Source organism: Drosophila mojavensis, unplaced genomic scaffold (genome assembly GCF_018153725.1).
Source record: "Drosophila mojavensis isolate 15081-1352.22 unplaced genomic scaffold, ASM1815372v1 contig_74, whole genome shotgun sequence".
Classification (NCBI taxonomy): Eukaryota; Metazoa; Arthropoda; class Insecta; order Diptera; family Drosophilidae; genus Drosophila; species Drosophila mojavensis.
Genome location: NW_025318899.1, coordinates 23,628,022 through 23,653,123, shown reverse-complemented (window position 1 = coordinate 23,653,123; position 25,102 = coordinate 23,628,022). Strand labels below are relative to the sequence as shown.

The window sequence follows — 25,102 nt, the reverse complement described above, 5'->3', positions numbered from 1 at the left end:
GGGGGGCAACATTTAGCGGAGTGCATAAAACCGGTGATCCACGTTGGATCTGATTTAGTCGTTAGCGCGCGGGCAACTCGATCACATCGTTCACATCGCAAAGCGTGGATCGTTCCCGTTAGATTCGCTACCTTTGACACCGGCAGCTCGCGATTTTTTTAATATTAGTTTCGGCTTCGGCCTTTCAAGGTGTTTCTCAGTCTTTACTTACTGTAATTTAAAATAAAGTAATTCAATAAACCCGACTCATCACGTGCGAATTGGCGATAATTTACAATCGTGTATTTTCACATTCTGCTAGCATATTACTCAAAAAATAATCTGTTCTTGGGCTCATCGGTAAGTTGTATTCGTGGGCAGTGTCTCAGCACGCATGCTTAAAATTTTTGCGGCTAATTAACACCGGAAGTGTCACAGCATTTGCAAATTACCAAGCATAGCTCAAACCTCTAAAAAACAAATGAAACAAATGAGAAATTCGGAGTCAAGCTTCAGCGCACACTCTCAGGCCGGACTCTGACCAGGCGTGTTGAATGAGTGAACGAGAGACTAGCTGAATAGCTCTTTTGTAGATCTAAATTAATTGCGCTTAAAATTAGCACACAAAGCGTCGAAACTGTAGACGTAAATTATTGATCAAGTGTACGAAAATAGAACAATCTCAACGGTTTCGCGACATGCAAAAAGAGCGTGATGCAAACTCATATGGAGTCGAGTGTCAGCAGTAGAATGTTAGTAGATATATGAAAATAGAGTCGATCATATCTATCCGATTCCCGTTTCCAGTCTGTACTCCTATATGAGCATTAGATGTTGCTGAAAAAGTAGACTAAGTAATATTGCGCAGATCTCGGACTTAGGAGCATTTCTGAAATAATATCTTACTCAAATTTCTCCAACAATTTTACTTGTCTTGCCATCTTCAATTCTGGCTATAATTTCTTCTTTACTAATCTAACATCGGAATTCGCTTTCAAAACATATATGATCAACAGGGAAATCTTCTATATTTCCATTTTGTCCATTATTTAATGATATGCTGAAATGTTAATGATGATAATCGTAACAGAAGAAAGTAGTATAAGCTAATTCGCTTAATTCTTTAGGGCCTATGCAAATATTTTTAAATTCAAATCAAAATGCATTTATTTTTTTTATTTATTTTTTTTTTGCCGCCCTATAAATACGTTAATCAAAATGACATGAGCCCAGATGTGGACAGAGACCTCTGATTAAGATAGCTACAAGAACACGGCTATTACGAAGGCAAACTTCAAATAAGTGGTGCAGCCTTCAATGTGTTAAATATTCTGAGCTCTAAGGCTAAATAGTTGAGTTGGACTATAATTAAAATGTCATTCAATCGTACATAATTGATATGCGTAAATTTTCCGTTAATACAGGTTTCTGCATAAAAGAATCGGAAAATTTTCTCAATGTCAAGCCAAGTAAATGAAATATGCAAGCGAAATAAAACTAAACTGCACTCAGAGCGTATCAAATGTCCATGCAAATAGGCATACGGTTGATAGGTTGATAGAGTCGAGCTGAGTTGCTAGAAATGAAAGGATATTATCAACTAGTCAGTATTTCTCTCAACATGTAAATGATAAAATCATATAATAATCGTAAATTTATATAAAATTCAATTAGAATAAAGGTACTGTTACCTATTGCATACTCGTTCATTTCATAAATTTAAATAAAAGTTAAAGCCAAAATGCAGAGCAAGGCCAACAACTTCTCGACAGCAGTCATAAGCATGACCAATTGATATTGCGAACACGTCGCTGACAAATGACTGTTGAATTTCAAACACAAATAACAATAACAGAAACTCCACAAAGGCCGGCCAGTAAACTTGGCTCATTGAACTCGAACCCGTCGGCAGATCTTGTAAAGTGCTTAGCACACATTATATAAAGTGTCGCGTGCTGATTGAGTTTGATGATATTTCAATTATTCTGTATACACTTGCAGAGGGTATTACAATTCTTATCACGAAAAGTGTAACGCACACAAGATGACAACAAATGCATCAATAAATAAGCTATATATACTCGATCAATAACCGTACCAGGCAAGTCTACATTATGGTAGCTATGGGCATCATTAAAATGAAATAAAAGTTAAAATTTGTATACGTATTCCTCTATCCCACACCCACAATGGATTTTAGATATTAATCATGTGAGCTCAAGCTAGGGAAAGACAAGGTCAGATTAAATCAAATTTGTTGTCTTGTATATCCATAATTGATTAAACGAACATTAATATACATATTTTTTAAATTTAAATTTATTAAATTTATATACACCTTGCAAATAACAACAATAACTCACTATTATGTCTCACCTATAGATAATAGCGAAGAAGGGTATTCGAGCTTTGGCGCCTATATCCACTTAATATTCGCATATTTATGTATAGTATTTAACGCGCTGTTAATATTTGCTAAAACGTCGTTTTTTGCTATTCTACTAATTATTTTATTCATCAAAGCAAATTTGCATCGAATGGTATTGCGCATTTAGGCAAAATCACGTTTGATTTGTGTTTTGTCAAATGGAATTTATTAAGCGTATTGGGTCTTTGGCTGGCGGCATACAAGTTTTTCTTGCCTCTCTGTTTTGGCCAAAAGGTTCGGTGCGAAAGACAGCACGCATCCAGTTTGAACCGGTTGCAGTTAATTAATAAAACAAACTATGAAGTTTTTTTTTCTTTTGCTTTATTTTAGTAAAGTTTCGCATAAATTATTGATGAATAAATTATCTGAAGTATTTCTGCGAAATTAGGTACAACCACTAGGAATAAGTGAGTTTTGTGAACAAAAAAATAAATAAAAATTAAAAATGAATAAATTGACAGAAAAACGTTTTAATTATGGACATACGTAATCTGTAGATTAGAAAGTTATTAATTTTGTATATTTAAATGTTGACTAGGTCCATTCTTTTCATTTCTACTGCTTGTCTAGCGTTTGATATTCTCCCGAGTTTATTCGAGCGGGCAATTCTCCTAATCTATCCATTTGAATATAGTTTCTAGAGCTTTATGTTGCTGTGATTTCAGATGAAGCTTACTCTCAAATTCTATCCTTGCTATTTCGCAGAACTCGTGATGGTTTTCTCATGTCGGAGTTTTTTGTTTTAGATTTGCACTCAAAGCCAATTGCCGTAGTCATTTGGCTACAGTGCTTTTTATGACTTCCGCATACCTCAGATCTGATTGCGGCGTACCTCACACTACGGGCTAGAACAAAAAACTAGCTGTACTTGAAATTATGCATAATTTGAGCTTCCGTACCAAAGTGGGTGTCAAAAATTGGTTGCTCAACATATAGTATAGTCATTTAATTATTCAACCCGAGACAAGCTGATCGATGAATCAGTTGCGAATGACCTTCTGCGCTCGTCAGTTATGTAAGTCAGTGCAGTTGGAAATGTTTCGAATAATATACATACATTATGCAGGCATGCATTCAACCGAATCACAGTATATATAAGTATATATGTATTCATATGTATGTGAAATATGTATGTGAAAGTCGAGAAGTCAACTGGTATAATTAAATATAGCAATTGCTCTCAAAACCGGAAAAATTGCCATAGGTCCACTGATATTTTGATTGACCAAATTTAGTTGTAGTGCCTAGCATTCGGGAATTTTCGACTGGGATTTTGACTTTATCTCCACTAAGATCTTGTGCCTAATAGCGGGCAATAAAATGTCAAATTGTGCATGTCACACGAAAAGATTTTCTCATTAAGAAATAGGCAATTATTTTTTGTTTGTAGATTTGTATATAACAGAAAGTTTTCCTGTCTTTCTTTTTAAAAAGGGTAACAGCAAAGGTCAGCAATGCCAAGCGCTAAATGAAATCACAACAATTTATGTACACTCCGAAGCCACTCACAAGTGACAGTAAAATTGGCTGCAATTAGAAAATGTTAGCACGTTTCATTTGCAACAAGTGGTTGGCAATATTATATATACACATTCCGTCTCACTCTCTCTCTCTCTCTCTCTATCGTTCTCTATCTGTGTCACACTAACCAACACAGACACAATAGAGACCATGTGCCCCGATGCGGGGCAATGATTCCGTCACACTGAACTTGACATTGTCGTGGGTCTGCTTTTAATTTAGATATATGTCAGACTTTTTTGAGCTGCATTTGTTGCTCTTAGATATGTAGATCGCGATCTCTATGGAGAGTGTCAGAAATTAAATAATGATTTTATACACAGAGTACAAGTAAAAGTGCTCAAGTGTGGAAGAGCTCGACTAGGAGATGCCCGGAACTCACACAAAATCAGGCACTCTGCTGACTGCATTAACTAGACTATGGAAAATAAAATAAATTGCATAAGTTTTGTATTAGTTGCACATTCGTAACCAAATTATAGGTCAAATTGCTCTATAGTAAATTTCAAATTTACAGCTTTTGCTGGAATATAAGCTATGCTTAGTAAACAATATATATATATATATATATATATATATATATATATGTATATGTTTTATTACAATAACAGTGGGGACTTATTATGGGAATTTGATAACTTTTCTTGTGGAAAGAAACTTTCATGAACTTTCTTCATGAAACTTTCAGATCGTGATTATTTCTAGTCTATAGCTCTTATATCTTCTGAGATCGACGCGTTCAAACATACGGACAGACGGACGGACAGCCAGGGCTAAATCGACTCAGCTCGTCGCCCCGATCAAGAATATATATACTTTGTGGGGTCTGTCACGCCTCCCTCTGCCTGTTACATACATTTCAACAAAACCATTATACCCTGATGTTCCATTTTCAATGGGCTCAGGGTATAAACAGTACTGCCCATAGTACACATATATTCAGAAAGTCAAGTATCCGGCTTTTGTGGTTTATAAGATCGTTGAGACCGACTCCGCTCGGCGTCCTAATTGAGAATTTATGAGTCTGCCACGCCATAAGCCTTTTCACAAAACAGTTATGCCAGGGAATCCCATTTAAGAACAATACGATGAAGACTTTATATCGCCTGGGCAAAGATATTACAAGTGTATTTTTAAACAAACTGGATATAATATACGCCGTTTATAATGTAGAAGCTCAAAGAGGGAAAGACGCTTATATTTTATGACGCGCGTACTGTTTTGGCCAAATCAGGTTTTAGCATTAGGCTTTGGGCGAAGCAGACAGACGCTCAGACGACAATCTATTGCGCATAACCTGTTGATCAAGAATCAAATGAGCTATATGAATCATTAAAATCATTAAAATTCAAATTATAATTAAATCAGAAATTTATTTAAGTTTACCTCTCTCTCTCTCTCTCTTTGTCTGTATTCTTTCCAGCCATGAGTAAAAATGGACACAATAATCAGGCGTTTGTCAGTGATCATGTGGACAACATCAAGCAGCAGAGCAGCAACAAGTACTCACTGGAGCTAGCGGAGAAGGGTGCTGTCAAGGCTCCCGACTACAATCCCTACGAGCATCGGGAGGTGCCGCATCCCACAACGTAAGTGTAGCAGGAATGCAAACTCTACTCCATGCTAAGATTTCAATGCCTTCAACAGCAACTGGGAGACCCTATTCCATTTGCTGAAGGGCTCTCTAGGCACTGGCATTCTGGCCATGCCAAATGCCTTTCGCAACTCGGGCTATGTGACGGGGACCATAGGAACCATTGTAATCGGCTTCATATGCACCTACTGTATACACCAGCTGGTCAAGGCGGAGTATGAGCTCTGCCGGCGTAAGAAGGTTAGTTAACGTCAACTCTTATCTCTATTGGAAGCTCTTCTCATTGCGAATCTACAAACAGGTGCCCAGCATGAACTATCCAGCTGTGGCGGAGGCAGCCCTGGGCGAGGGTCCTTCTTTCTTCAAGAACTGTGCCCCCTACATAGGCACCGTAGTAAATGTATTCCTGCTGATTTACCAACTGGGCACTTGCTGTGTCTACGTGGTGTTCGTTGCGTCCAACATAAAATCCATTGTCGATACCGTCTACGAGACCAACGTCGACGTGCGTCTCTGCATGATAATCATATTGGTGCCACTGATACTCATCAATTGGGTGCGACAGCTGAAGTACCTGGCGCCCTTCTCCACACTAGCCAATTTCATCACAATGATATCCTTTGGCTTCATTTGCTACTATATCTTCCGGGAGCCAGTTACACTGGAGGGCAAGGATGCCATTGGCAAGATTGAGAACTTCCCACTGTTCTTTGGAACAGTTTTGTTCGCCTTGGAGGCCATTGGCGTTATTTTGCCTCTGGAGAACGAGATGAAAACGCCACACAAGTTTGGCGGCTCCTGTGGCGTTCTGAACATTTCCATGGTATGGATCGTTTTCTTGTACGTGGGCATGGGTCTGTTCGGATATCTAAATTACGGTGCCAGTGTACTGGGCTCCATCACCCTAAATCTGCCAGAGCATGAAATGTAAGTAAACAGAGCACAATGCTCTTGACCAAAACTCACGATTGTCTCATGTCCTTTTGCAGTCCAGCGCAATGCGTGAAAGCCATGTTAGCATTCGCCATCTATATCACACACGGTCTGGCCTGTTACGTGGCCATTGACATCACATGGAACGACTACGTCGGCAAGAAGCTGGGCCCCCAACGCAATAAGCTCTTCTGGGAGTATGCCGTGCGTACCGGCCTTGTGCTGATCACCTGTAAGTAGCTGGACAAGCGAATAAAGAGTGAAGATATTAAGTATCTGACTGATCTTCTAGTTCTGCTCGCCGTGGCCATACCCAATCTGGAGCTCTTCATTTCGCTTTTTGGCGCTCTGTGCTTATCCGCCTTGGGCCTGGCTTTTCCAGCTCTGATTCAGATCTGCACGCACTGGTACGAGACCACTGGAATGGCCAAGGGCTGGCTGCTGTTAAGTGAGTGTTTGATCTAATGCCTCGTCTATGCGTATGATTACATATCTTTCGTTTTTAGGCAACTTTGTGCTGATTATTGTTGGCATTCTGGGTCTAGTTATTGGCACCTATACCTCTGTCAAGGAGATTGTTCTCACATTCACCGAATAGTTGGCCACTTGCAATTACTTTAAGTCAAATAATATAATTTGTTATATTCCATTCCTTCGAATTTGTCGTACAAGCAAAGCACTACGCACTCAATATGACAAATGGGCCAATTCGAAAAGAACGAGTGCTGCACCGAGCGACTGCATGTCAACTACTGATTCGTAAAGTTAAACTTCAATACTTGTAAAAACAAAAAACTAAAAAAAATTTATCAAATTTGTGATATTTTTAAGCATTGTGCCCAAAAATTTTTACATACACATATTGTATTTGTTCATAATTTATACCTGTATAGATGGTTAAGTTCTAAGTCGTTTATTTTTAAGCATTATTTAAAATACGATAACAAAACAACAATGAATTACAATTATTTTTGCCATATTATAAAATTAAAATAGCTCACGTGTGTTTAACACTCTTTATAAAGGCTTTTAGAGCCAGACACAGACGGCTGATCCCATCCACAAGTTTTTCCTTCTTGTGAAAAGCTATGGATATGCGAAAGAACTGTTGTCCCTTTCCCTCCTCAACAGCAAATCGTGAACCAACAATGAATGTAATCTTCTCATGCTCGAAACAGTATTCCAGAAATTCGGATGCCTTCACCTGGTCCGGCAAACGTATCCAAATAAAGTAACCGCCAGAAGGTGTTACAAATCGACAGGTGTTGGGTAGTTCAGACTTTAACACCGCGATGGCGGCCAACATCCGCTCTTTGTATGCTGCATAGAGTCTTGCAATATGCGGTTGCGCCAGTTGAAGTTCAAATAGACTGCCAACAATTCCAGCTGTGTAGTTATTGAAGCAACCACCGCTGTTAATGATCCCACTGTGACGAAGTTGCGGTTTAAGACGTGGAGGCACCTCTAGCCAGCCTACGCGCACCCCAGGTCCAATAATCTTCGAAAAGCTGCCATTGGAAATCACATGGCCGACGTAGTCTGCATCTGTGCGTGTGTCATAAGACATTAGACGCGAGTGCTGCGGTTTATTGTCATAATGAAGAATGTTGTAGACATCATCGCACACTACTAAGAAGTCGTATTTACGAGAGAGCGCCACAATTCCACGACAAACAGCTAGCATAGAAGATAAAGCGATGAGTGATTAAAGTTTTCACAATTTTATAGTTATAGTTACTTGGTGAGAACAAAATGCCAGTAGGATTGTGATATGTGGGTATCGTATAGTAAATGGCCCAAAACTCTTTGTTCTGTGATTTAAAGCGACGTTCTTTGACTTTAACCTCCAGATCGTTAAGGTCGACGCCATCGTCATTCAGCTTAAGAGGAACAATCGTAAGACTGGTGAAGTGTTTCATGCTGTCCAAGGCAATCATATACGTGTACTCATCCACAAATAAATAGCCATTAAAGTCTATCATTGTAGAAAGCAAGAAATGCAAGCCTTGACTAGCGCCAGTTGTGACTATCAGGTCTTCGCTTAAAGTGGGAATATCAATAGCTGAGCAAATCTTAAAATTTCTCATTACATACCAGTTTACGGGACTATCATACATTCCGGTCAAGTATTTGGCGATTTCGTTGCGTATTTCATAAGTGCCGTTGGTTGGTCCATATTGAAATATCAGAGACTGGTTGACCTTTTTTTCCCTTTGCTACGGATAACCAAAGGTTATTTAGAATAATGGCGAAATCTAATAATCATAAAAATAGTTTAATACTAACCAAGCAATGTGCAGTAGCCTCTTGAAAAATATCACAGCAAGGCTCTAATAGATCTGTGCCTGGAGCACCAACACCCAAATTTAATACAGTCGGTTCATATACATTCCATTCCCCGCCATCAAAAAGATGCTTAAGCTTCCGCTCCATATTCTGATCAGACATTATTTTGCGTTATCTTGAGCGCTGGCAAAACTGAACTGATCTCATATCGATAAGGAAAATCCACGAACTTTATGAGCGCCACAATATTAACCATTCCCAAGGAGACGCGTGCGTTTGACATTAACACTGTCAAAAGCATTTAGCATTCACTTATATCGGAGACATCAGCTGTTGATGTAATTGTTTTGGAAAATTCGTCAAGTAACATGGATAAGGAGCAGGCAACAACAAGCGCTAACGCCGCTCAGGCAAAGGATCAGGATCATAATCCGCTACTCGACTCACCGATGCGGGGTCCCACACTGTCGACTTCAACATCCAGCTTCGAGGCCTTAGCCCACGCCCATGACCCAAATCTTACCAAACTAGCCACGAAGATGTTCCAAAAAACAGAAGAATATATAACACACGAGCTCAATGCGCCATTAGAAGACTATAAATTGCTCGAGGAAATGAACAAGGCAACCATAGCTAAGTACAAAGACATGCGTCAAATAGCCGAAAACCTCAACGTATCCACCAACGAGCTGTGCGTCAAGTTTCAACAGCTAGCACCCCTCATGCAGCAAATTGATGAAATATCAGACACCGTGGACAAGTTGGAGGCGGCTGCTTACAAGCTGGATGCATATAGCATAGCCCTAGAGAACCGCGTTAAGTGTGTGCTGCAGCGCAAGTCAAGTCACCATGTAGGATAATAATTGCGAGTTTTTCGAAACCCATTAATAGTACATTTATTACAATAGAATTTAAGTTTTACCCAAGTAACAGTTTAAATATAATCGCTATTATGTTAAGAAATATCAGTGGAACTGTGAAATTGAAAATATAGACACGTGTTAGCTATATTCGCTTTATTTTATGCAAATAGGCAAAATTATGTACAAATACTCACTCTTGGCAACTGTGCGGATCGATCGAATAAGATTTAGGACTTGATCCTTAGCACTGGGAGCTCCGAAATCCTGTTGACCGGCTTGTCGTCCCCAGCCAACTATAAATATCATTTTTTTTGTCAGAGGTACAAATATCGTCCTGCAAATACTTACACTTGGCCAAGAAACGCTCTTCGTGCAAAATGCAAACTGCATTTAGACAAAGCAGCGAGGCCTCAATCAGTGTCCACAGTGTAAACATTTTTACAACTTATCGAAAAAAAATAAACTAAAAAATTGTTGACGTCAGTTTCAAAGCGACACTTGCCAATCACTACGAGACGCGCACAAACAGCTGATTGTGCTACTGCGACGACCAGCCTCTGTCAGTCTAAAGTTGTTTTCCAGCACTGTGTTATTTATTCTTTTCAAGAGATCCGTCAAATTGTTTACTCGTTTTTGTGTGCTCATAATTTTGAATTTTTGGGAATTATTTTTGAAATAAATCAAATCTCAACTATAATGGCCTCATTTGTAAAGGTTATTTTATTGCTGGCCTCTTTAGTCACATTCTGCTACACATTTTATGTTGTCGGAAAATTGACGCTGTTTCTCTCCAAGCCGCGATCGATTTCAAGAGCGCACATCTGGGTCTTTAATTTATTGGACAACGTCTCGCGAGTGGAAACCGCATTTGGACCTCTTGTATTCGACACTATCTATTTAATCACATTCATATTCCAGCATAGCTTCTTTAAGTCAGCAATAGTGAAGAATCTGCTGCGCAAGTTGCACTTGGCTCCAGCCGAGCGAACTATTTATACTTTGACGTCATCGCTTTGTTTACATGTATGTATACGCCATATACACCGAAATAGCCTTGAGTTCCTGTATACATAAACTTCTCTCCCTATTCGTTTAGCACCTGGTGAAGAACTGGGTGCCTGCTCAGTCGATTGTGCTCTGGCAAATCGACGTGGACGAGAGCATCCCGCTTTGGTGGACTTTTGTTATAACCCATGGTATATGTTGGGCTATCATTTACGGAGGCAGCTTCATTATGGACCTGGGAGAGCTGCTGGGCATCAAGCAGACCTATTATTATCTACATAACTACTCGGAGCCCATCACATTCAAGTCGCTTGAGCTGCGCAACCTGTACTCCCATGTTCGTCATCCATCCTTTGTAGGATTTACTCTCATTCTGTTTGCCACCAACGTGATGAGTATTGATCGCTTCCTACTCGCTGTGCTGCTCACTGCGTACATGTATGTGGCCTGGTCCTCCGATCAGACCGACGTCGCCTACCAAAAAAAACAGCTGCAGCGCAAGAAACAAGAACTAAAAGCTCATTAAGGACAAGATTAACATTCATTCTAGTGGGTCCTTTCCTGGATACCCTTTTAATTTAAGGATCATACATGTTTTAGTATCTCATCTATATATATGTGCCTAATAAACTACTAGCTCATCCGCACCACCGACGGATCAAAGGGTTGTCCTTTAAACGGGGAGCCTTCTACATCCCATGCTGTACGCAGGCGCTCTAGCGTTTTGGCATGCTCCGGATCTGTAGTCCGCATGGAATTTTGTTGTGAATCCGCTTCCATCTGTTGTACGCGAAGCTTTTCAATGGCCGCCTGCGACTCTTGGGGCAATTCATCTATGTAGCGCTCACAGTCAAGTTTTTTTATATCGATCTCATCGTCATGCTCGAAGAGCCGCTCCCACCAACGTTCCTTCACCTTGTCTAGAACAGTAACCAATTAAAGCTTGTTTCGATATTAGCTTGAAATACCTACCACAACAGATCAGCAACCGGCCATCTTCTATAGACCACATGGCTTCATTCTGTCTTATACGCTGGCTGAGCGTACCCTCGAGGATCACCTGCTCCGGTGTGCTCTTACTGCTCACCTTGATTCGCTGAGCTTTGATATCGATTGACAGTTGCTTGGCAGTTCTTAGTGTGGGTGGGAGTTGAACCTGCACTTCCAAATCCTTTAGGGTCTGAGACCAACAATGGTGCTCAAACACGGCGCCATTCTTAAAGTCACCTGCCTCAAACGGACGGCTAAGGTCGTCCACTTTCTCGCTTGGCTGCGTCGGATGGGTTTTTGGCGGCGTTTCCTCTGTAGTCTCTACACAGATTTCTTCAACTGCGGGCGGAGCAGTCTCCCCAGAATCCCCAATATCGCTTTCAGCGCTCATAGTTTGTAGCCAGCAGTCAGGATCATAGCGCTGCATGGCGCCATAAAGGATTTGATCCCTCATTCCTTTGGGGAACCCGATTTGGTCTGATGCATCCTTCTTGGTATGATAAAAATCGGTGCTGCAAAATATTTTTATCTTTCCTTATGCTTTCTATTACTGAGGAATATTTATTACTTGCGCCTCAAGAAACCAAATATCGCGTCTAAAAACCCAGTGATTGTTTTGCGCTCCTGCAATATTTCCATAAGAATAGCATCGCTTCGTTGAAAATCCATACTTAATTGCTCTTAATATTTATAAATTGTAAAAGTGTAAACAAATTTGTTGGCTTAACTAGTGCAGACAGTGTTGATAAACGATATCAGGGAAATCGCTGGGAATGGTAAAAACAAAAAAATGAGGAGGTTTCGCGCCTAACTATTTTATTTAAATATTATTTTTAATATCTTCAATTTTTTCAAATGCTGTTTTATTTTTTCGCCTTTTAACAAATTAATTAGCATTGGTCGGCAGTACTCCAAGTGCACATTTGGACCAGGCATTATCTGTAATAGAGTATATTAAAGCAGTGTACATTGCAGTAAAAACTGCTACTTACCCTCTTCGAGCTTCCAAATGCCAAATACAGTTTGAGTTTTATTAGAATTATCTTCTGTGGCAACCACCGTAGAATGATTATCAGTGTTAAGAGGCTTTTCCTCGTCTATATCTTGCATCTTAGCATTACAAACCTTAGTAAAATCGTCAATCTGTTCGTCTGTTAAAGGTGGAACCACGAGAGGCAGCAAACTGAAATATAAGGAAATAAAAACATTTAAAATCTATTTCCAACTAAATAAAAATTCATTTTACCCCTTCACGATGGGTACTGAGTATTTATTCAGTGGACCAAGTCTATTCATTAGAAATTCTCGCTCAAATACCCAAGAGCGAGGCTTCCTTGGACATTCGCCAAAAATCAATGTGAGACTCTGATCCACACCCGAGTGAATAAGCAGACGACGCATAGTTTTTGATATCTCCGATTTGTTAAGAGTTGTAAAATCCACAGCCTTTATATTGGAGTTCTATAAATAAGAAAATGTTGTAGAAATGGCGGCAGTCTATTTCAAATGCTTACCGAATCTAATTCCTCTTTGTACATGCGCTTCATTCGGCACAGCATGCCAAAAGTCTGTAGCATCTTTGTGGCCCAATAACTCGCGCCTCGCCGTCTCTCATCGCATTCAGTTGCATTCTCTGATAATTGCACGAATGCTACAAACATATTCTCTATGTAACCCTGCATGGCCAGCAGTCGGAAGAGGCCCTGGGTAGCCTTAATGACGAGCTCCTCGTTGTCGTTGTGCGCAAGGCCTGCGCCTAGGAAATATTTCATTTTAAGCACACCCGCCATATAAATGTCAATCAAATCTTTCATTGCCGAATTTTGTCTTTTCACAGCTACGCCCAATTCACTGACCACCGTATCAAGTACCTCCTTAGTAATTTTAAGCTTTCTCGTAGAACAATAAACCCGAATTTTGTTGAACTCCGCGCTAGGCTTCAGTTTACTGATCGACTTTAACTTTTGTGCACCGTTCAGTTCGCATTCTAAGGCCAAATCGAACATCTCAAAAAGAGTCCCCACCTCATTCTCAAATTTGACCACATCCTTCCGCTGCAGCTTTGGCGCATCCAGATTACTCAGTCTCTCTTTTTGTGGAAGCCAGTAGTAGGAACGTAGCCAGTCTAAGCAGTGGGCGGCTGTGTGCCGCAATACAAGCACAGGCGGCAGATCCTGTCCATGAGAGCACAAGTGCCTCAAATCCACGATAAAAGACTGCAGGCCAAGCTGCTGAGCCGTGACGTACATGCTAGTCATGTTGTAATTCTGCATAATCGAAGACATAAAGTTGAAGAAGCGCGTGAAGGCGCTTGCATATATTGACTGTATGTTGTCGCTGCCTTCTTTATCGTCCAGCTGCGCCTTGACCAGCACGGCAGTCGCCAGCACGGAAGCCGGACATAGGCTGCCCCGGCGCAAGTTCCATATTCGCATGTGGCTAAGAGCCTTGCGAAGATTTGCAGGTGATGACTGCTTTCCAAATAACCAGTCGAATACAGAGCTAAACTCTGTGCTAAAAATGAAAACAGTTTAGATTTTAGGGAACCTTTTTAGAGCCAATCACCATGTGTTTACGCACGTGTCACGCCAAGGTGTGACAACCATTCTCTGTTTAGCAGGCGGAGGTGTTGTTGTTGCAGGCAGAGGACCCTCGGCATGTTTTCTTTTCGCATTCGGCTCTTTTTCTTTGGCGGCGACCATGATTTAGTTATAAATTCAATTTTTATGACGCGCGTCCAAACACTTGTGGAATGTGGCTGTCAGTGTTAAGTACAAAAACACCCTTGAATGTTACTATCGATATCGCACATTCAATTCAAAATACATAGATAGTATATCCCAAATTTATGATTGTCTAAGTAAGGTCATTTAGATGAACGTTTTATTTTTTTAGTTAAAATTAGGTTTGTAAAGTGAATGTTAAACAAACATGCAAATATTTGCAATGTGTCCATCTCTAGCAGTGTACATCGTTCATCTCTAACGTGTGCAAAGTTCAGTGTTGCAAGGCGCGAAAAAAGGTACACAACAAGAGCGACGAATTTTTCTTGTGATTAAAATACATTTAAAATTTGCATTTTATATTGCAATCGTAGATAAATATGAAATTCTTTATATAATTCCAGTGAATGCCAAATACAGCTACTAGAAGGCATAGCACAAAAAATAAAACGTTTTTCCCGCCCGTACAACACGCGCCTTTTTTCTACCTACGTCTACCTGCTGCATTTACTCCACACATGCATATCGTCTACAATAACAACTATAACAATAACAACTTGGTGGATATTTTTAACAGTGAATATGTGGATGGGCCGCTGACGTCCAAGAGAATGATAATTGGCTCGTTTTCAATGTTTCTGATATTTTCATACCTTAAGCTGCTGTACATACTCGTGGCAATCTATTTGGCGCTGCACCACGTCCACATATAAATAGGTCGAAAAAGGGGCAAATGTATCACTTTGTCTCAGAGCGAACAGCGGAAGTACGCGTCTCCGAGAACGTGCTGATTCCCAGCAAGACGACGCAGTACTTAAAGAGCTTTCAACTCGAAGCAGTGCGTTTTCTCTATAAACGGCTGTCCCAACAAGAGTTTTGCATTTTGAATGATGAGAGCGGTTTGGGCAAAACAGCGTCTGTTGTGGCCCTGTTAAGTGGACTGGGAACGGCCAAGAAGACGCTAGTTGTGTTGCAAAACGATGAGCAGTTGCTGGCTGGCTGGCAGTTTCACCTGGGAGTGCTCACTGATTTGTCCGTATGCGTTATTAAGGACGTTAATGGTATTTATGGTTTATTTATTATATATATGTAAATATTAAATTATTGATTCACGTCTATTTTATAGACACCACAGAGTCGGCGCATAGCGTTTATCTGAGCAAGTGGAGTGTATTACGCAGCATAGGCGATCTCAGCAAGCTGAATTTTGACTATATCATTGTAGATCATCGCGGATACACATTAAATAATAACTTTTGCACCTCCATGCTGCTGAAGCAGTTCGAAGGCAAAGTGAACATTGTGATCTCTAGTGTGGACATAACGGTAATAGCATTATATATATAAAAATATGAAAGTCTAAGCATAAGAACTTGATCCTTTTTCCAGTCCGACGTTAAGTTGCTGTATAAGGTGATGCAATTGGGAGGCTGTTTGGATCATCAATTCAATAGCTTTAGAAGTTTCGAGAGCAAGTTTCGTCTACCAGATGTTCAGGAGGTGCTAAGCAAGCGTGTCGATCTCGAGGAGTACTATAAGCAGCGGGGTATCCTCGGCGAATACATCAAGTTGGTGAACCTCAGCAGTAAATTTAAACTCATTTACTAATATCTCAATAATAATTTTATAAACATTTTTATTTATACTTGCAGGGATTATCGTCTTCGTCGCTACCGCCATCAGTTCGATTCATGCCTGCCTCTTGTCACGGCCGAGCAATACAAGAGGAACGTCTCTCTGTGGCTGGGCGAGAACAATAGTAACAGCACAATAAGTGACTCAACTGGAGGTTCAAAAACATCAGAAGTTCCTTCCACAGGCGACACCGAAGAAATCTTTGGGTGTCTATTAAGCCTTCAACAGGAGCGACATTTGGCGGAACGCCAAGAGCCAGATAAAATATCGCTTTCTGAGCAGAGTGATGACGTGATTGCCATGGAGCCTTTGATTTTGGAGTCCGAATCAGAACCTGAGGTTGAAGCGGATGCCCATGCGAACAAGTGCAGCACTAATGTGGTATTGCTTTCCAGCGATGATTGCGAAATTATTGAGTCGTCAAAATCGGCGCCAATGACATCGAACTCGCCAGCCAAACGAAAATACACGAAACGTGTACAAGCTCCAAAGTCAGTGGAGCTGACTGAATCGGAAACGGAAGAGCCGCCTAATACATCGACGATAACAAGGAAAGTACTTAACGTGAGGCTAAGACGAGCTTCCATACAGATCGACCCCACAAACTCTGCAAAGGCGTCGGAGCTGCCGACGAAAGCTGTCAAGGCTTCACCTAAGAAATCACCCAATTCTCCGCGTAAGCCGAAGTTACCTATAAAACCCGAGCCGAAAACTCCGAAACGTGACACATTGTTGCCAGTTACGCCTAAAACTGAGCCAAGGTCAGGACGCTCTAATGGAAATAAAAACGTTGACGTGGAACCCAGACAGACGCGTGGAATGCAAAGATTAACGCGTTCGGCGGAGTCACGGTCGAACAGCAAGTACATGACGCAGCTGAAGGCCCTGGACTATGAGAAGAAAGGGACACCCAGAAGAAAACGTAATTCCAGCACTAATCAAACGCCCAAAAGTAGCAAGGTCAAAGAGGAGAAGGCTACTGTGAAGCAAGAGATTGCTGTCACGCCTAGGACATCAAAGACAACGCCAATGAAAATGAACCAAAAGGAACCAGAACCCAAAAGGACAACGAGGAGCCGAGCGGAAAAGGAACATTTTTCCAATAAGCTGACCTCCTTGCCTGTTAATAAAAGAGTCGAAAAGGTCAGTTCTAAAACGATTAAGGCTCCGACCGCTGCCACCTTGAAGCCATCGGAATCTGTTCCGAATAACGAAAGAAAGGGCAAGGCCAGTCCAAAAGTTGTAACAGCTTCATCAGTTACGCCCGATCTACCGAATTCTCCTCTTGGCAGTCAAAAAAATGGAAAGGCCAGCTCGAAGCCCGTGACAGCTGCTCCCGCTGCAACACCTGAGATACTAAGCTCTGGTTCCATTTTGTCTGATAACTCGTATTTGCAATGCGCACAAAAGCTCCCAGAGAACCTCGCAGAACTTGAGGCTTTGGAACTGCCCGAGTTTCGGGTGCCGCACGCACCGCCGACAACTCAGCTGCTGTTGCCCGTGAACCTGAATCTGTTTAGTGGCTCCGAGGTGGCTGTCGTGCCTAGTCCAAACCCAAAGCCAGATGTCGTGGTGATCAATAGTTCCCATGATGAGAGCTCGCAGCCCACGACTAAGCCATCGCAATCCCGGCGCACTCGAGCATTGAAGAGGAAGTCTGTAGCTCCTGCCAAGGAACAACAGTCCCAGCCGACCACCTCCCGATTCGGCCTCATGCTGGCTCAGCACCGCGGCTCGGTGAACAAATCCCCAGACATCTTCAGCAACTGCTCGGAAACGTCGCAAGTTTCGCTAGCGCAGCCGGTGCCATTTGAGGGCTTCAAGATATTCGGTTCGGAGGTGAGGCAGTCGCATCAGCAGCTGCATGACAAAACAGGTGTAGGCATGCCGGCTAAAAGGAAGCGCGAACGCTCCTGCCTGGAACTTTTGGAGAAAATGTTTGAGCCCCATCAGGCTAATCATAACGAGCCGGGCGTTCAATTGCTGCCGGATCTGCCCAGTCCCAAGCAGCAGCTGCCACAGCGTCGGTTCACCTTGCTGGACGACGACATCTTCGAGATAACCAATAATGGGGAATTCGGCAGTCGCCTGCGAGTTGACTCCACAGGCAACGTGTCGCCCGTGCAGACACAGCAGCTGGCACAGCGTAACAAAATCACAAACTATCTGATCAGCTCTGGTGGCGCTCCGGAGGATACTGGCCAGCGTACCCAATCCAACCAATTGCTGCGCAAGTCACCCAAACCGGTCAAGTCCACGCAATCTACAAAGCTGACGCGCTGGTTTGGCACGGCCATCTCAGGCGGATCCCAGAGCGCCCCTAGCACACCTGTGTTGCCTACCGAGGCAGCAGACCGCGCCCGATTGGCGCGCAGCGCGGGATCGAAGAAACGCAAGCGACTAGTGCTGGACAAGTGACTCGATATCGATATCAAGTTGACGACGTGATCTATTCAAAAGACTCGAGAGACTCAAGACTATGTAGCGAGTCGAGCTAAGAAAATTTGCCAAAACTCTTATCAAAATCTAAGTCCCATTGTCTAACAACCCAACCAGACTTTACTTATCAATTTTTTTTCTTTCTTATAAATTTTAATTCTTTTTTTATTAAATTTTTTTATGGCTTATAGCATGTACCTCAAGCTAGGAGTTTAGAGAATCTAATACAAAGATCTTTCACTGCAGAATTTCAATTGTGATGTCTATTCACAGATCGATGAATTATTTATAAAACAAAAAATATATATATACACATATATATTTGTATATTTTATGGAGGCAAGCATTTCAATTTGTAAAGAATATTCTATACTATGCCTGAATTTTCGATTTAGTATACATTGGAATCATGTATTTTAATTGTTTTGTTATAATTGAACAAATACTTAGCAACAATTCCTGTTTGTTAATTTAGTTGAGTTGCACATTCAATACAATGTAATTTTAAAACTTTTTAGATGTGAAAATACAAAGAAATAGAGCAAAAGAATGAATAGAATGGAATACGAGACTTTCATTATTGCAGGCGCTAACCTGGGACTAAGCCCGCTTGAATATTTGAGTCAGATTGTGCATCACAGCGCGGCGCTGGAACTCGAGCTCGCGGCGACAGGCGGTGCCCAGGAACGGCGGGCACTGATATTGGATCTTCTCATTGGCATATGTGCCCGCTCCTATTGAGCTGAAACTGAATTCGCTGCGCGAGAGCACTGAAAAAAAAAATAAGTGGAATGAAAAGCAAACGCAATTCATGAGAAACGTGCAAGCATGTGCTTGGACTGCTCGATCACTTACAGCAGTAGTGGCCGCCGAGGAAGCAGGTCTCGTGTGTCGATTGGATGGACCAGGCGGGCGGATGGACGCCCGGCAGGGTCTTGGTCACCACATAGTGGGCGGTGGCTTCGTTCAGCCAGTGCGGCCAGTGCGACAGCCGCTCCGTATACCGCACCGTGTAGCGCCAGTCGTGGGCGTGGCCCTGATCGGCGAGAATCCTAAAATTGATGCTGGTGCGCGAAGCTCGTGTTATTCGTTGCTATCCGAGACGCGGGCGCATACTCACATTGTGGGATTCAACAGGCGCATTTTGTTGAAGTCCGCCACATACTCCCAAACTGCTTCCGGTCTGGCATTGTCGATAACGCGGTCTATTTGATACTTGTGATAGCCGCCAGAGAACACGAATAAGTACAGCAAGACGACCGCGCCGAGCAGCAGCGCCAGCCGCTTCAGATTCCATAGACGCATGCTGTGCATGGTGGCAATGTGTGAATGTGTTTGTTAGAATTACAATAAACAAATCGAGACAGAGGCGGAAGCAAAAACAGAGACAGAGACCGAGACGATGCCCACATAAACAATGCTCCAGCAGTCCGGCGCCGAACCGAACAGCAGCGAGGCAGGCAGATGACTAAATGTGGAAGAGTTTACCCGGCTAGTCGTAAATATCTCACTGGATCAAAGGCTTTGCCTGTGGCGTAGCACGAAGGGGGTGGAATAAAACTCAAAAATAGTGCAGGGAATTTAACTCCGCTTTATATACGATTATATACAAATATTCTATTTTTATGGATTTCCTTAATTTCTATTATGGTTTTATGAATCAGGGAGGATCTGATAGCAATTTAATAGTCTTGAAAGAACTGATGTCCATGCATCTCTTCATCGGTTGGTGTTTTATTAATTTTAACACAATTTGTTAATTATTTTAAACATTCATATGTATTTGTATATAATACTATCATCTCATTTTCATTCAGTCATTCAATCTCTATTTTGTAAAATTTTGTTATTGATCTAATATAAGATATTATTATAATATTAATTTATTTATTTATTATTTTATTTATTTTTTTGTATTGGTCATCAAAATGTATTCAGTTCAGTTCTGATTAAAACCCTTAAAAATTTGTTTTATATTATCTAAAAATAAAATGCGAGAAAGACAGTGAAGCTCATGAAACTTCACAATGACACCCTGTTTAAATTATAAATTACTTAGGAATAATGAAGTTTTATGAATGTGTGCAACGACCGAAATTTCTAATTGATTCAGCAAAAAATTTGTTTTTGTATTATTTTTGATATATGTAATATATATACATATATATAACCAAATGTGGAATGGAATATACATATATGTATATAAAACTAAATAAATAAAATTTTTATAAAAACTTAAAAGCATTCAAAATATGCTTTATTTTTATACCCTGAACCCATTGAAAATGGGAAATCAGGGTATAATGGTTTTGTGAAAAAGTATGTAACGGGCAGAAGGAGGCGTGGCAGACCCCACAAAGTATATATATTCTTGATCAGCGCGATGAGCTGAGTCGATATAGCCCTGTCCGTCTGTCCGTCCGTCCGTCCGTCCGTATGAGTGCGTCGATCTCAGAAGTTATAAGAGCTAGAGAGCTGAAATTTGGCATGCATACTGGTGTGTACCATACGCAGTACGAGTTTGCTTTATTTTTTCGATAAATCGTCCGATAACTTTTTTATCGAGAATAATCGAAAAATTGATTTTGTTTTTTTAGCCTAATTTGAACACTTTTAGACCTGGAGTCTTCAATATTGCGTTGTATATAAAGACAATCGATACAAAGATTTTGTCATTTACAGATTTACAGATTTTACAGATACCACGCCCCCTTTCCCCCCAATTTACAAAAAACGCATTTCAAGTACTAGAGACTTGTGCTTTGGAATGTACACACATATTCACCATATGATTACGTTCTAAAAGTTTCATTAAGATCGTATGTCTACAAAAGAAATTATTCAACAAAGAAATTCACATAATATTGCCCACACTGCAGCGCAGCCCAAGCGCAGTCGCTGCTTACTGCGCAGTTAGCAGAGCACGGGCTTATGCGTGCGTGTGGATGCATGTGCATAAAAGAAGTGCAGAATGATTAGAATATCAGCTTAGAGGGTTCAGGGTATCTCTTAGTCGAGCAGTCTCGACTGGAGCCTTCTTACTTGTTTATTTTATAAGATCTTTACTTACTCATATATTTTATGTATTATTACATTTATATTTTCATATGAAATGTCCGATAAGATGAAATCATTCATATAGTAGGGCTACCCGCCAGCGTAGTAGATTACAAATTGGTTGTTCATTAATTAGACTTGTTACACCAATACAACTTTCAACTGTGTGCGTGCGCTTAGATGGATTTGCAGAGCTTTCGGACCAAAGCTCGCGGTGTACAAATGCCATATGATCAAAGCGTTCAGTTTATAAACAACGCTCGGCTGTTGATGTTCGTATTTTCGCCGGTGCGGAGCTATTCGAGTTGGAATTACAAACGCTTTCGCTTGTGAGGTAAGCGTAAGCACATTGCCGAGTCTAAGTGCATGCTTATCAGAATTGCTTCTAATTGGAATGTTTTGATGGCACAGCGGAATCCAGGCGGCAAGCCCCCAGCATCGAATTGTAGGTTAGGTAATCCATCGGCCGTGTCAATAGTCTCTGATTAGAGGCAACAACGTAGAAACGTCCATCAAATGCGATTGCTGGTGAAACGCTCGGACCTGTGGCTGCGTCAATGCACGGCACAGCTAAGGCGGCAGGCGGCAAACATGGCAACCGGTTCCCAGTTCCACAAACTGGCGACGGCGGCAGAGAGTGCGGCAACAGGTGCACAACTCGATATTAAGAGCGACAACAATGCGCTGGAAGCGGCTGTCACGCAGGTGATTATCATATAATTTATATAAAATAGACTTTGATTAATCTGTGTGAATGACATTCGTACATAGAGCGCTGCTGCCGCCTCACCCCTGACAGACAGGTTTGGGCGGCATCACACATACCTGAGGATTTCGCTCACCGAGCGCTGCAACCTGCGCTGTAAGTCCACTTCAGTGCTGCCCGATTGGGTGAGGACGTTATCTGTCCGAGTGCCAGACTTTGAGTGCTCGTCGCTGATAAGCAGTGGTGAAATACTTTCGGCTCTTCAATTACAGGTGACTATTGCATGCCGGCCGAGGGTGTGCCGCTGCAGCCCAAGTCCCAGCTGCTGAGCACCGAGGAGGTGCTGCGCCTGGCGCGCATCTTCGTGGAGCAGGGCGTGCGCAAGATACGTCTGACGGGCGGCGAGCCGACGGTGCGGCGCGACATAGTGGAGGTGGTGGCTCAGCTGAAGGCGCTGCCCCAGCTCGAGCATGTGGGCATCACCACCAATGGGCTGGTGCTGACGCGCTTACTGGTGCCGCTGCAGCGCGCTGGCCTGGATTCGCTGAACATCAGCTTGGACACGCTGCGCAAGGAGCGCTTTGAGCAGATAACGCGCCGCAAGGGCTGGGAGCGGGTCATCGCGGGCATCGATCTGGCCATTCAGCTCGGCTACCGACCAAAGGTCAGCATAATATAGACTAAATATTATCATTCTCAATAGGGCGACTCATGATACATAATTCTAGATCAACTGCGTGCTGATGCGCAAGTTCAATGAGGATGAGATTTGCGACTTTGTCGAATTCACCCGCGAGCGACCCGTGGACGTGCGGTTCATAGAATATATGCCCTTCTCGGGCAACAAGTGGCAGACGGAGCGCCTGATCTCTTACAGCGAAACGGTGCAGACTATTCGTCAGCGATGGCCCGAGTTCCAGGCGTTGCCCAACGGACCGAATGACACCTCCAAGGCGTATGCGGTGCCTGGCTTTGCTGGCCAACTGGGCTTCATCACCTCCATGACTGAGCACTTCTGCGGCACCTGCAATCGCCTGCGCCTGACGGCCGACGGCAACATCAAGGTGTGCCTCTTTGGCAACAAGGAGTTCTCGCTGCGCGACGCCATGCGTAGCGAGGGGTGCACGGAGCAGCAGCTGGTCGAGCTCATAGGCGCCGCAGTGCAGCGCAAGAAGCGACAGCATGCAGGTGGGTGTCAAATTGTTGGGGATCACCATTTGTAGTTGTCTGTATTAATGGGCGCATTAATCCTACGCAGGCATGCTGAATCTGTCGCAAATGGAAAATCGCCCAATGATACTCATAGGCGGCTAGCACAGAGATTGCACACCATTCCCCTAGAACGAACTGTTTGCTTGCAGGTATCGGCAGCTACAGGATCGGCAGCAGGACCATGCTTCACCCTCATCAACCACAGCACGCACAGCTGCGCAACTGCAGTGGATTGACGCACATCAACGCCCAAGGCAAGGCGCAAATGGTGGATGTCGCCGGCAAAGCTCATACCACCCGCACGGCCAGCGCCGAGGCCACGGTTCTTGTGGGCGAGCGTCTGACAGCGCTGATTGCAGCCAACGAACTGGCCAAGGGCGACGTTCTCAGCGTGGCACAGCTGGCCGGCATCATGGGGGCCAAGCAAACGTCGCTCCTGATACCGCTGTGCCACAATATTGCCTTATCCTTGGTGCGGGTGCAGGCCACGCTACTGGAGCAGCAACACTCCGTGCGCCTGGTAGCCACTGTGCGCTGCAGCGGCCAGACTGGCGTTGAAATGGAAGCCCTGATGGCCGTCTCAGTGGCCGCGCTCACCGTCTACGACATGTGCAAGGCCGTCTCCCACGACATCTGCATCCAGAATGTGCGCTTGCTCAGCAAGTCGGGCGGCAAGCGGGATTACCAGCGTCAATAAAATCACTCAGCTTGTGCATCCATTTGCCATTTCAAATTAGCTCTATTTGTTTTAATTGTGGGCCGATCGGGTGAGAGTTATGCATGTGAATGTGTGTGAATCAATGAGTGGGTGGTGTGAATGTGGAATCGTGAGTGGGGTGGTGGGGTGGGTCGGGACATGGATGATTGACATTTGCGTGTGTAACGGCGCCTTATAGCTAAAATTACATATAACATTAGAATCATAATCAATGCATTCATTATTGTAGTGCCGCCGCACAAAGAACCTCAATGGACACAATAAATACGCTTCGTTCTCCTCGTACATCTCGTCTGCTGTTTGGTGTTTATTTCTTGGCTTCGATTAGGAGACCAGCACGTTGCGATTTTCCGATTTGCTGGCGTTATCCGTGTCCGCCGGTTTGGCGGCGTCGGTGCCTATTTGTTCACCGCGTATTTTGATGTTGTGCTCCTCCTTGAATTTGTTCAGCTCCACGCCCTTTTTGCTCAGATCAGCTGTGACAGTCGCGATGGTCTTCGCAATGAATTCCTTGTTTTCCATGAGCTGAGGCAGGACGTCTTTAACGGTGCGCTCGCACAGCACGCCACCGATGAGGCGGAAGCACTTGCGGTCGGGGTCCACTGCATTCAGTGTTTCTATCACAGTTCTATTGGAATATATGGATATCGACAATTTGTTGTTTATATTTGATATTTTGGAGGTTAGGTTTAGCGGTCCCTTCTGACTCACTTGTGTTCGCGAAGATCCATTTCCAGCGTATTGAGGCTGTTGGCCAGGTTTCTTTGTTCATTCCGCAGCTGTTGGAACTGGGCGACAATTTTCTCTTGGGCGATCTGGGCTTTAGCCGCTTCGTTGCTCATTTTTCAAGTTAATTTTTGAACAGATGTCTAATGAAGTTGAATGCTAGCTCGATAAGGTGTGGCCGAAATTCATTTAGTTTGGTATTTCAAAATTAATGTAGGCCCATTTTTGCATAATTTAGATGCGGTCACACTGATTTCAGGATGTGGATCTTATTATTTCTTGCACAG

At 42.7% G+C, this 25,102-nt stretch overlaps 12 protein-coding genes across 14 annotated transcripts; 6 read left to right on the top strand and 6 right to left on the bottom strand.

Moving 5' to 3' along the window:
- Nucleotides 1-46: 46 nt before the first annotated feature.
- On the top strand, nucleotides 47-7,414 carry LOC6583441 (proton-coupled amino acid transporter-like protein CG1139). The gene is made up of 7 exons (XM_015162864.3): nucleotides 47-339; nucleotides 5,352-5,517; nucleotides 5,576-5,762; nucleotides 5,824-6,449; nucleotides 6,512-6,687; nucleotides 6,748-6,903; nucleotides 6,962-7,414. Exons 2-7 carry the CDS (start codon nucleotides 5,354-5,356, stop codon nucleotides 7,051-7,053), a joined length of 1,401 nt encoding a protein of 466 aa, XP_015018350.1. The 5' UTR covers nucleotides 47-339; nucleotides 5,352-5,353; the 3' UTR covers nucleotides 7,054-7,414.
- Nucleotides 7,260-9,004, bottom strand: LOC6583440 (uncharacterized protein YER152C). 2 transcript variants are annotated; one of them, XM_002009072.4, is made up of 4 exons: nucleotides 8,742-9,004; nucleotides 8,550-8,671; nucleotides 8,194-8,495; nucleotides 7,260-8,132 (listed from the first exon to the last, which is right to left on the bottom strand). In XM_002009072.4, the coding sequence occupies exons 1-4, from the start codon at nucleotides 8,901-8,903 to the stop codon at nucleotides 7,453-7,455; spliced, it is 1,266 nt and encodes a 421-aa protein (XP_002009108.1). In that variant the 5' UTR covers nucleotides 8,904-9,004; the 3' UTR covers nucleotides 7,260-7,452. The 2 variants fall into 2 exon arrangements, with proteins under 2 accessions (XP_002009108.1, XP_043866074.1); XM_044010139.1 differs by lacking the exon at nucleotides 8,742-9,004 and having other exon boundaries at nucleotides 8,194-8,490; nucleotides 8,550-8,641.
- Nucleotides 9,005-9,013: 9 nt separating this feature from the next.
- On the top strand, nucleotides 9,014-9,751 carry LOC6583439 (biogenesis of lysosome-related organelles complex 1 subunit 2). Its single transcript, XM_002009071.4, has one exon. The coding sequence runs from the start codon at nucleotides 9,110-9,112 to the stop codon at nucleotides 9,599-9,601; it is 492 nt and encodes a 163-aa protein (XP_002009107.1). The 5' UTR covers nucleotides 9,014-9,109; the 3' UTR covers nucleotides 9,602-9,751.
- LOC6583438 (immediate early response 3-interacting protein 1) lies at nucleotides 9,612-10,142 on the bottom strand. Its single transcript, XM_002009070.4, has 3 exons — nucleotides 9,953-10,142; nucleotides 9,799-9,897; nucleotides 9,612-9,715 (listed from the first exon to the last, which is right to left on the bottom strand). Exons 1-3 carry the CDS (start codon nucleotides 10,038-10,040, stop codon nucleotides 9,660-9,662), a joined length of 243 nt encoding a protein of 80 aa, XP_002009106.1. The 5' UTR covers nucleotides 10,041-10,142; the 3' UTR covers nucleotides 9,612-9,659.
- Nucleotides 10,143-10,194: 52 nt separating this feature from the next.
- Nucleotides 10,195-11,263, top strand: LOC6583437 (nurim homolog). The gene is made up of 2 exons (XM_002009069.4): nucleotides 10,195-10,627; nucleotides 10,701-11,263. The coding sequence occupies exons 1-2, from the start codon at nucleotides 10,301-10,303 to the stop codon at nucleotides 11,133-11,135; spliced, it is 762 nt and encodes a 253-aa protein (XP_002009105.1). The 5' UTR covers nucleotides 10,195-10,300; the 3' UTR covers nucleotides 11,136-11,263.
- LOC6583436 (nudC domain-containing protein 3) lies at nucleotides 11,150-12,366 on the bottom strand. Its single transcript, XM_002009068.4, has 3 exons — nucleotides 12,168-12,366; nucleotides 11,582-12,111; nucleotides 11,150-11,529 (listed from the first exon to the last, which is right to left on the bottom strand). The coding sequence occupies exons 1-3, from the start codon at nucleotides 12,266-12,268 to the stop codon at nucleotides 11,243-11,245; spliced, it is 918 nt and encodes a 305-aa protein (XP_002009104.1). The 5' UTR covers nucleotides 12,269-12,366; the 3' UTR covers nucleotides 11,150-11,242.
- Nucleotides 12,367-12,440: 74 nt separating this feature from the next.
- Nucleotides 12,441-14,301, bottom strand: LOC6583435. Its single transcript, XM_002009067.4, has 5 exons — nucleotides 14,180-14,301; nucleotides 13,114-14,113; nucleotides 12,846-13,060; nucleotides 12,592-12,782; nucleotides 12,441-12,538 (listed from the first exon to the last, which is right to left on the bottom strand). The coding sequence occupies exons 1-5, from the start codon at nucleotides 14,299-14,301 to the stop codon at nucleotides 12,486-12,488; spliced, it is 1,581 nt and encodes a 526-aa protein (XP_002009103.1). The 3' UTR covers nucleotides 12,441-12,485.
- Nucleotides 14,302-14,729: 428 nt separating this feature from the next.
- On the top strand, nucleotides 14,730-15,035 carry LOC116804388. Its single transcript, XM_032731712.2, has one exon. The coding sequence runs from the start codon at nucleotides 14,730-14,732 to the stop codon at nucleotides 15,033-15,035; it is 306 nt and encodes a 101-aa protein (XP_032587603.1).
- Nucleotides 15,036-15,055: 20 nt separating this feature from the next.
- LOC6583434 (protein suppressor of underreplication) lies at nucleotides 15,056-18,960 on the top strand. Its single transcript, XM_015162862.3, has 4 exons — nucleotides 15,056-15,383; nucleotides 15,449-15,648; nucleotides 15,712-15,890; nucleotides 15,975-18,960. Exons 1-4 carry the CDS (start codon nucleotides 15,056-15,058, stop codon nucleotides 18,373-18,375), a joined length of 3,108 nt encoding a protein of 1,035 aa, XP_015018348.1. The 3' UTR covers nucleotides 18,376-18,960.
- LOC6583433 lies at nucleotides 18,700-19,910 on the bottom strand. The gene is made up of 3 exons (XM_002009065.4): nucleotides 19,517-19,910; nucleotides 19,252-19,460; nucleotides 18,700-19,166 (listed from the first exon to the last, which is right to left on the bottom strand). Exons 1-3 carry the CDS (start codon nucleotides 19,708-19,710, stop codon nucleotides 18,997-18,999), a joined length of 573 nt encoding a protein of 190 aa, XP_002009101.1. The 5' UTR covers nucleotides 19,711-19,910; the 3' UTR covers nucleotides 18,700-18,996.
- A 1,653-nt stretch (nucleotides 19,911-21,563) lies between these two features.
- LOC6583432 (molybdenum cofactor biosynthesis protein 1) lies at nucleotides 21,564-24,107 on the top strand. 2 transcript variants are annotated; one of them, XM_002009064.4, is made up of 6 exons: nucleotides 21,564-21,787; nucleotides 21,865-22,158; nucleotides 22,225-22,315; nucleotides 22,432-22,823; nucleotides 22,888-23,347; nucleotides 23,418-23,562. In XM_002009064.4, exons 2-6 carry the CDS (start codon nucleotides 21,970-21,972, stop codon nucleotides 23,471-23,473), a joined length of 1,188 nt encoding a protein of 395 aa, XP_002009100.2. In that variant the 5' UTR covers nucleotides 21,564-21,787; nucleotides 21,865-21,969; the 3' UTR covers nucleotides 23,474-23,562. The 2 variants fall into 2 exon arrangements, with proteins under 2 accessions (XP_002009100.2, XP_015018346.1); XM_015162860.3 differs by having other exon boundaries at nucleotides 21,565-21,787; nucleotides 23,521-24,107.
- LOC6583430 (probable prefoldin subunit 2) lies at nucleotides 24,087-25,004 on the bottom strand. The gene is made up of 2 exons (XM_002009062.4): nucleotides 24,801-25,004; nucleotides 24,087-24,717 (listed from the first exon to the last, which is right to left on the bottom strand). The coding sequence occupies exons 1-2, from the start codon at nucleotides 24,929-24,931 to the stop codon at nucleotides 24,414-24,416; spliced, it is 435 nt and encodes a 144-aa protein (XP_002009098.1). The 5' UTR covers nucleotides 24,932-25,004; the 3' UTR covers nucleotides 24,087-24,413.
- Between the last annotated feature and the right edge of the window lie 98 nt (nucleotides 25,005-25,102).

Excerpts from the sequence above, each read along its gene's own strand:
- LOC6583441 (XM_015162864.3), top strand. The coding sequence starts at position 5,354 with ATGAGTAAAAATGGACACAATAATCAGGCGTTTGTCAGTGATCATGTG. Across the intron at positions 6,450-6,511 it reads AATCTGCCAGAGCATGAAAT|TCCAGCGCAATGCGTGAAAG; the intron begins GTAAGTAAACAG and ends GTCCTTTTGCAG. Across the intron at positions 6,904-6,961 it reads CAAGGGCTGGCTGCTGTTAA|GCAACTTTGTGCTGATTATT; the intron begins GTGAGTGTTTGA and ends TTTCGTTTTTAG.
- LOC6583440 (XM_002009072.4), bottom strand. The coding sequence starts at position 8,903 with ATGTCTGATCAGAATATGGAGCGGAAGCTTAAGCATCTTTTTGATGGC. Across the intron at positions 8,672-8,741 it reads AGGCTACTGCACATTGCTTG|CAAAGGGAAAAAAAGGTCAA; the intron begins GTTAGTATTAAA and ends GGTTATCCGTAG. Across the intron at positions 8,496-8,549 it reads TATGATAGTCCCGTAAACTG|CGAAGACCTGATAGTCACAA; the intron begins GTATGTAATGAG and ends TCCCACTTTAAG.
- LOC6583439 (XM_002009071.4), top strand. The coding sequence starts at position 9,110 with ATGGATAAGGAGCAGGCAACAACAAGCGCTAACGCCGCTCAGGCAAAG.
- LOC6583438 (XM_002009070.4), bottom strand. The coding sequence starts at position 10,040 with ATGTTTACACTGTGGACACTGATTGAGGCCTCGCTGCTTTGTCTAAAT. Across the intron at positions 9,898-9,952 it reads AGAGCGTTTCTTGGCCAAGT|TTGGCTGGGGACGACAAGCC; the intron begins GTAAGTATTTGC and ends TGATATTTATAG. Across the intron at positions 9,716-9,798 it reads GATCCGCACAGTTGCCAAGA|TTCCACTGATATTTCTTAAC; the intron begins GTGAGTATTTGT and ends TCAATTTCACAG.
- LOC6583437 (XM_002009069.4), top strand. The coding sequence starts at position 10,301 with ATGGCCTCATTTGTAAAGGTTATTTTATTGCTGGCCTCTTTAGTCACA. Across the intron at positions 10,628-10,700 it reads CGTCATCGCTTTGTTTACAT|CACCTGGTGAAGAACTGGGT; the intron begins GTATGTATACGC and ends CTATTCGTTTAG.
- LOC6583436 (XM_002009068.4), bottom strand. The coding sequence starts at position 12,268 with ATGGATTTTCAACGAAGCGATGCTATTCTTATGGAAATATTGCAGGAG. Across the intron at positions 12,112-12,167 it reads TTTGGTTTCTTGAGGCGCAA|CACCGATTTTTATCATACCA; the intron begins GTAATAAATATT and ends AATATTTTGCAG. Across the intron at positions 11,530-11,581 it reads CCGGTTGCTGATCTGTTGTG|ACAAGGTGAAGGAACGTTGG; the intron begins GTAGGTATTTCA and ends TTACTGTTCTAG.
- LOC6583435 (XM_002009067.4), bottom strand. The coding sequence starts at position 14,301 with ATGGTCGCCGCCAAAGAAAAAGAGCCGAATGCGAAAAGAAAACATGCC. Across the intron at positions 12,783-12,845 it reads TCAGTACCCATCGTGAAGGG|TTTGCTGCCTCTCGTGGTTC; the intron begins GTAAAATGAATT and ends CTTATATTTCAG. Across the intron at positions 12,539-12,591 it reads CATTTGGAAGCTCGAAGAGG|ATAATGCCTGGTCCAAATGT; the intron begins GTAAGTAGCAGT and ends ACTCTATTACAG.
- LOC116804388 (XM_032731712.2), top strand. The coding sequence starts at position 14,730 with ATGCCAAATACAGCTACTAGAAGGCATAGCACAAAAAATAAAACGTTT.
- LOC6583434 (XM_015162862.3), top strand. The coding sequence starts at position 15,056 with ATGTATCACTTTGTCTCAGAGCGAACAGCGGAAGTACGCGTCTCCGAG. Across the intron at positions 15,384-15,448 it reads CGTTATTAAGGACGTTAATG|ACACCACAGAGTCGGCGCAT; the intron begins GTATTTATGGTT and ends TCTATTTTATAG. Across the intron at positions 15,649-15,711 it reads TCTCTAGTGTGGACATAACG|TCCGACGTTAAGTTGCTGTA; the intron begins GTAATAGCATTA and ends TCCTTTTTCCAG.
- LOC6583433 (XM_002009065.4), bottom strand. The coding sequence starts at position 19,710 with ATGCACAGCATGCGTCTATGGAATCTGAAGCGGCTGGCGCTGCTGCTC. Across the intron at positions 19,461-19,516 it reads CGCCTGTTGAATCCCACAAT|CATCAATTTTAGGATTCTCG; the intron begins GTGAGTATGCGC and ends TTCGCGCACCAG. Across the intron at positions 19,167-19,251 it reads CCTCGGCGGCCACTACTGCT|TGCTCTCGCGCAGCGAATTC; the intron begins GTAAGTGATCGA and ends TTTTTTTTTCAG.
- LOC6583432 (XM_015162860.3), top strand. The coding sequence starts at position 21,970 with ATGCGATTGCTGGTGAAACGCTCGGACCTGTGGCTGCGTCAATGCACG. Across the intron at positions 22,159-22,224 it reads TGGAAGCGGCTGTCACGCAG|AGCGCTGCTGCCGCCTCACC; the intron begins GTGATTATCATA and ends ATTCGTACATAG. Across the intron at positions 22,316-22,431 it reads CGAGCGCTGCAACCTGCGCT|GTGACTATTGCATGCCGGCC; the intron begins GTAAGTCCACTT and ends CTTCAATTACAG.
- LOC6583430 (XM_002009062.4), bottom strand. The coding sequence starts at position 24,931 with ATGAGCAACGAAGCGGCTAAAGCCCAGATCGCCCAAGAGAAAATTGTC. Across the intron at positions 24,718-24,800 it reads ATGGATCTTCGCGAACACAA|AACTGTGATAGAAACACTGA; the intron begins GTGAGTCAGAAG and ends ATATTCCAATAG.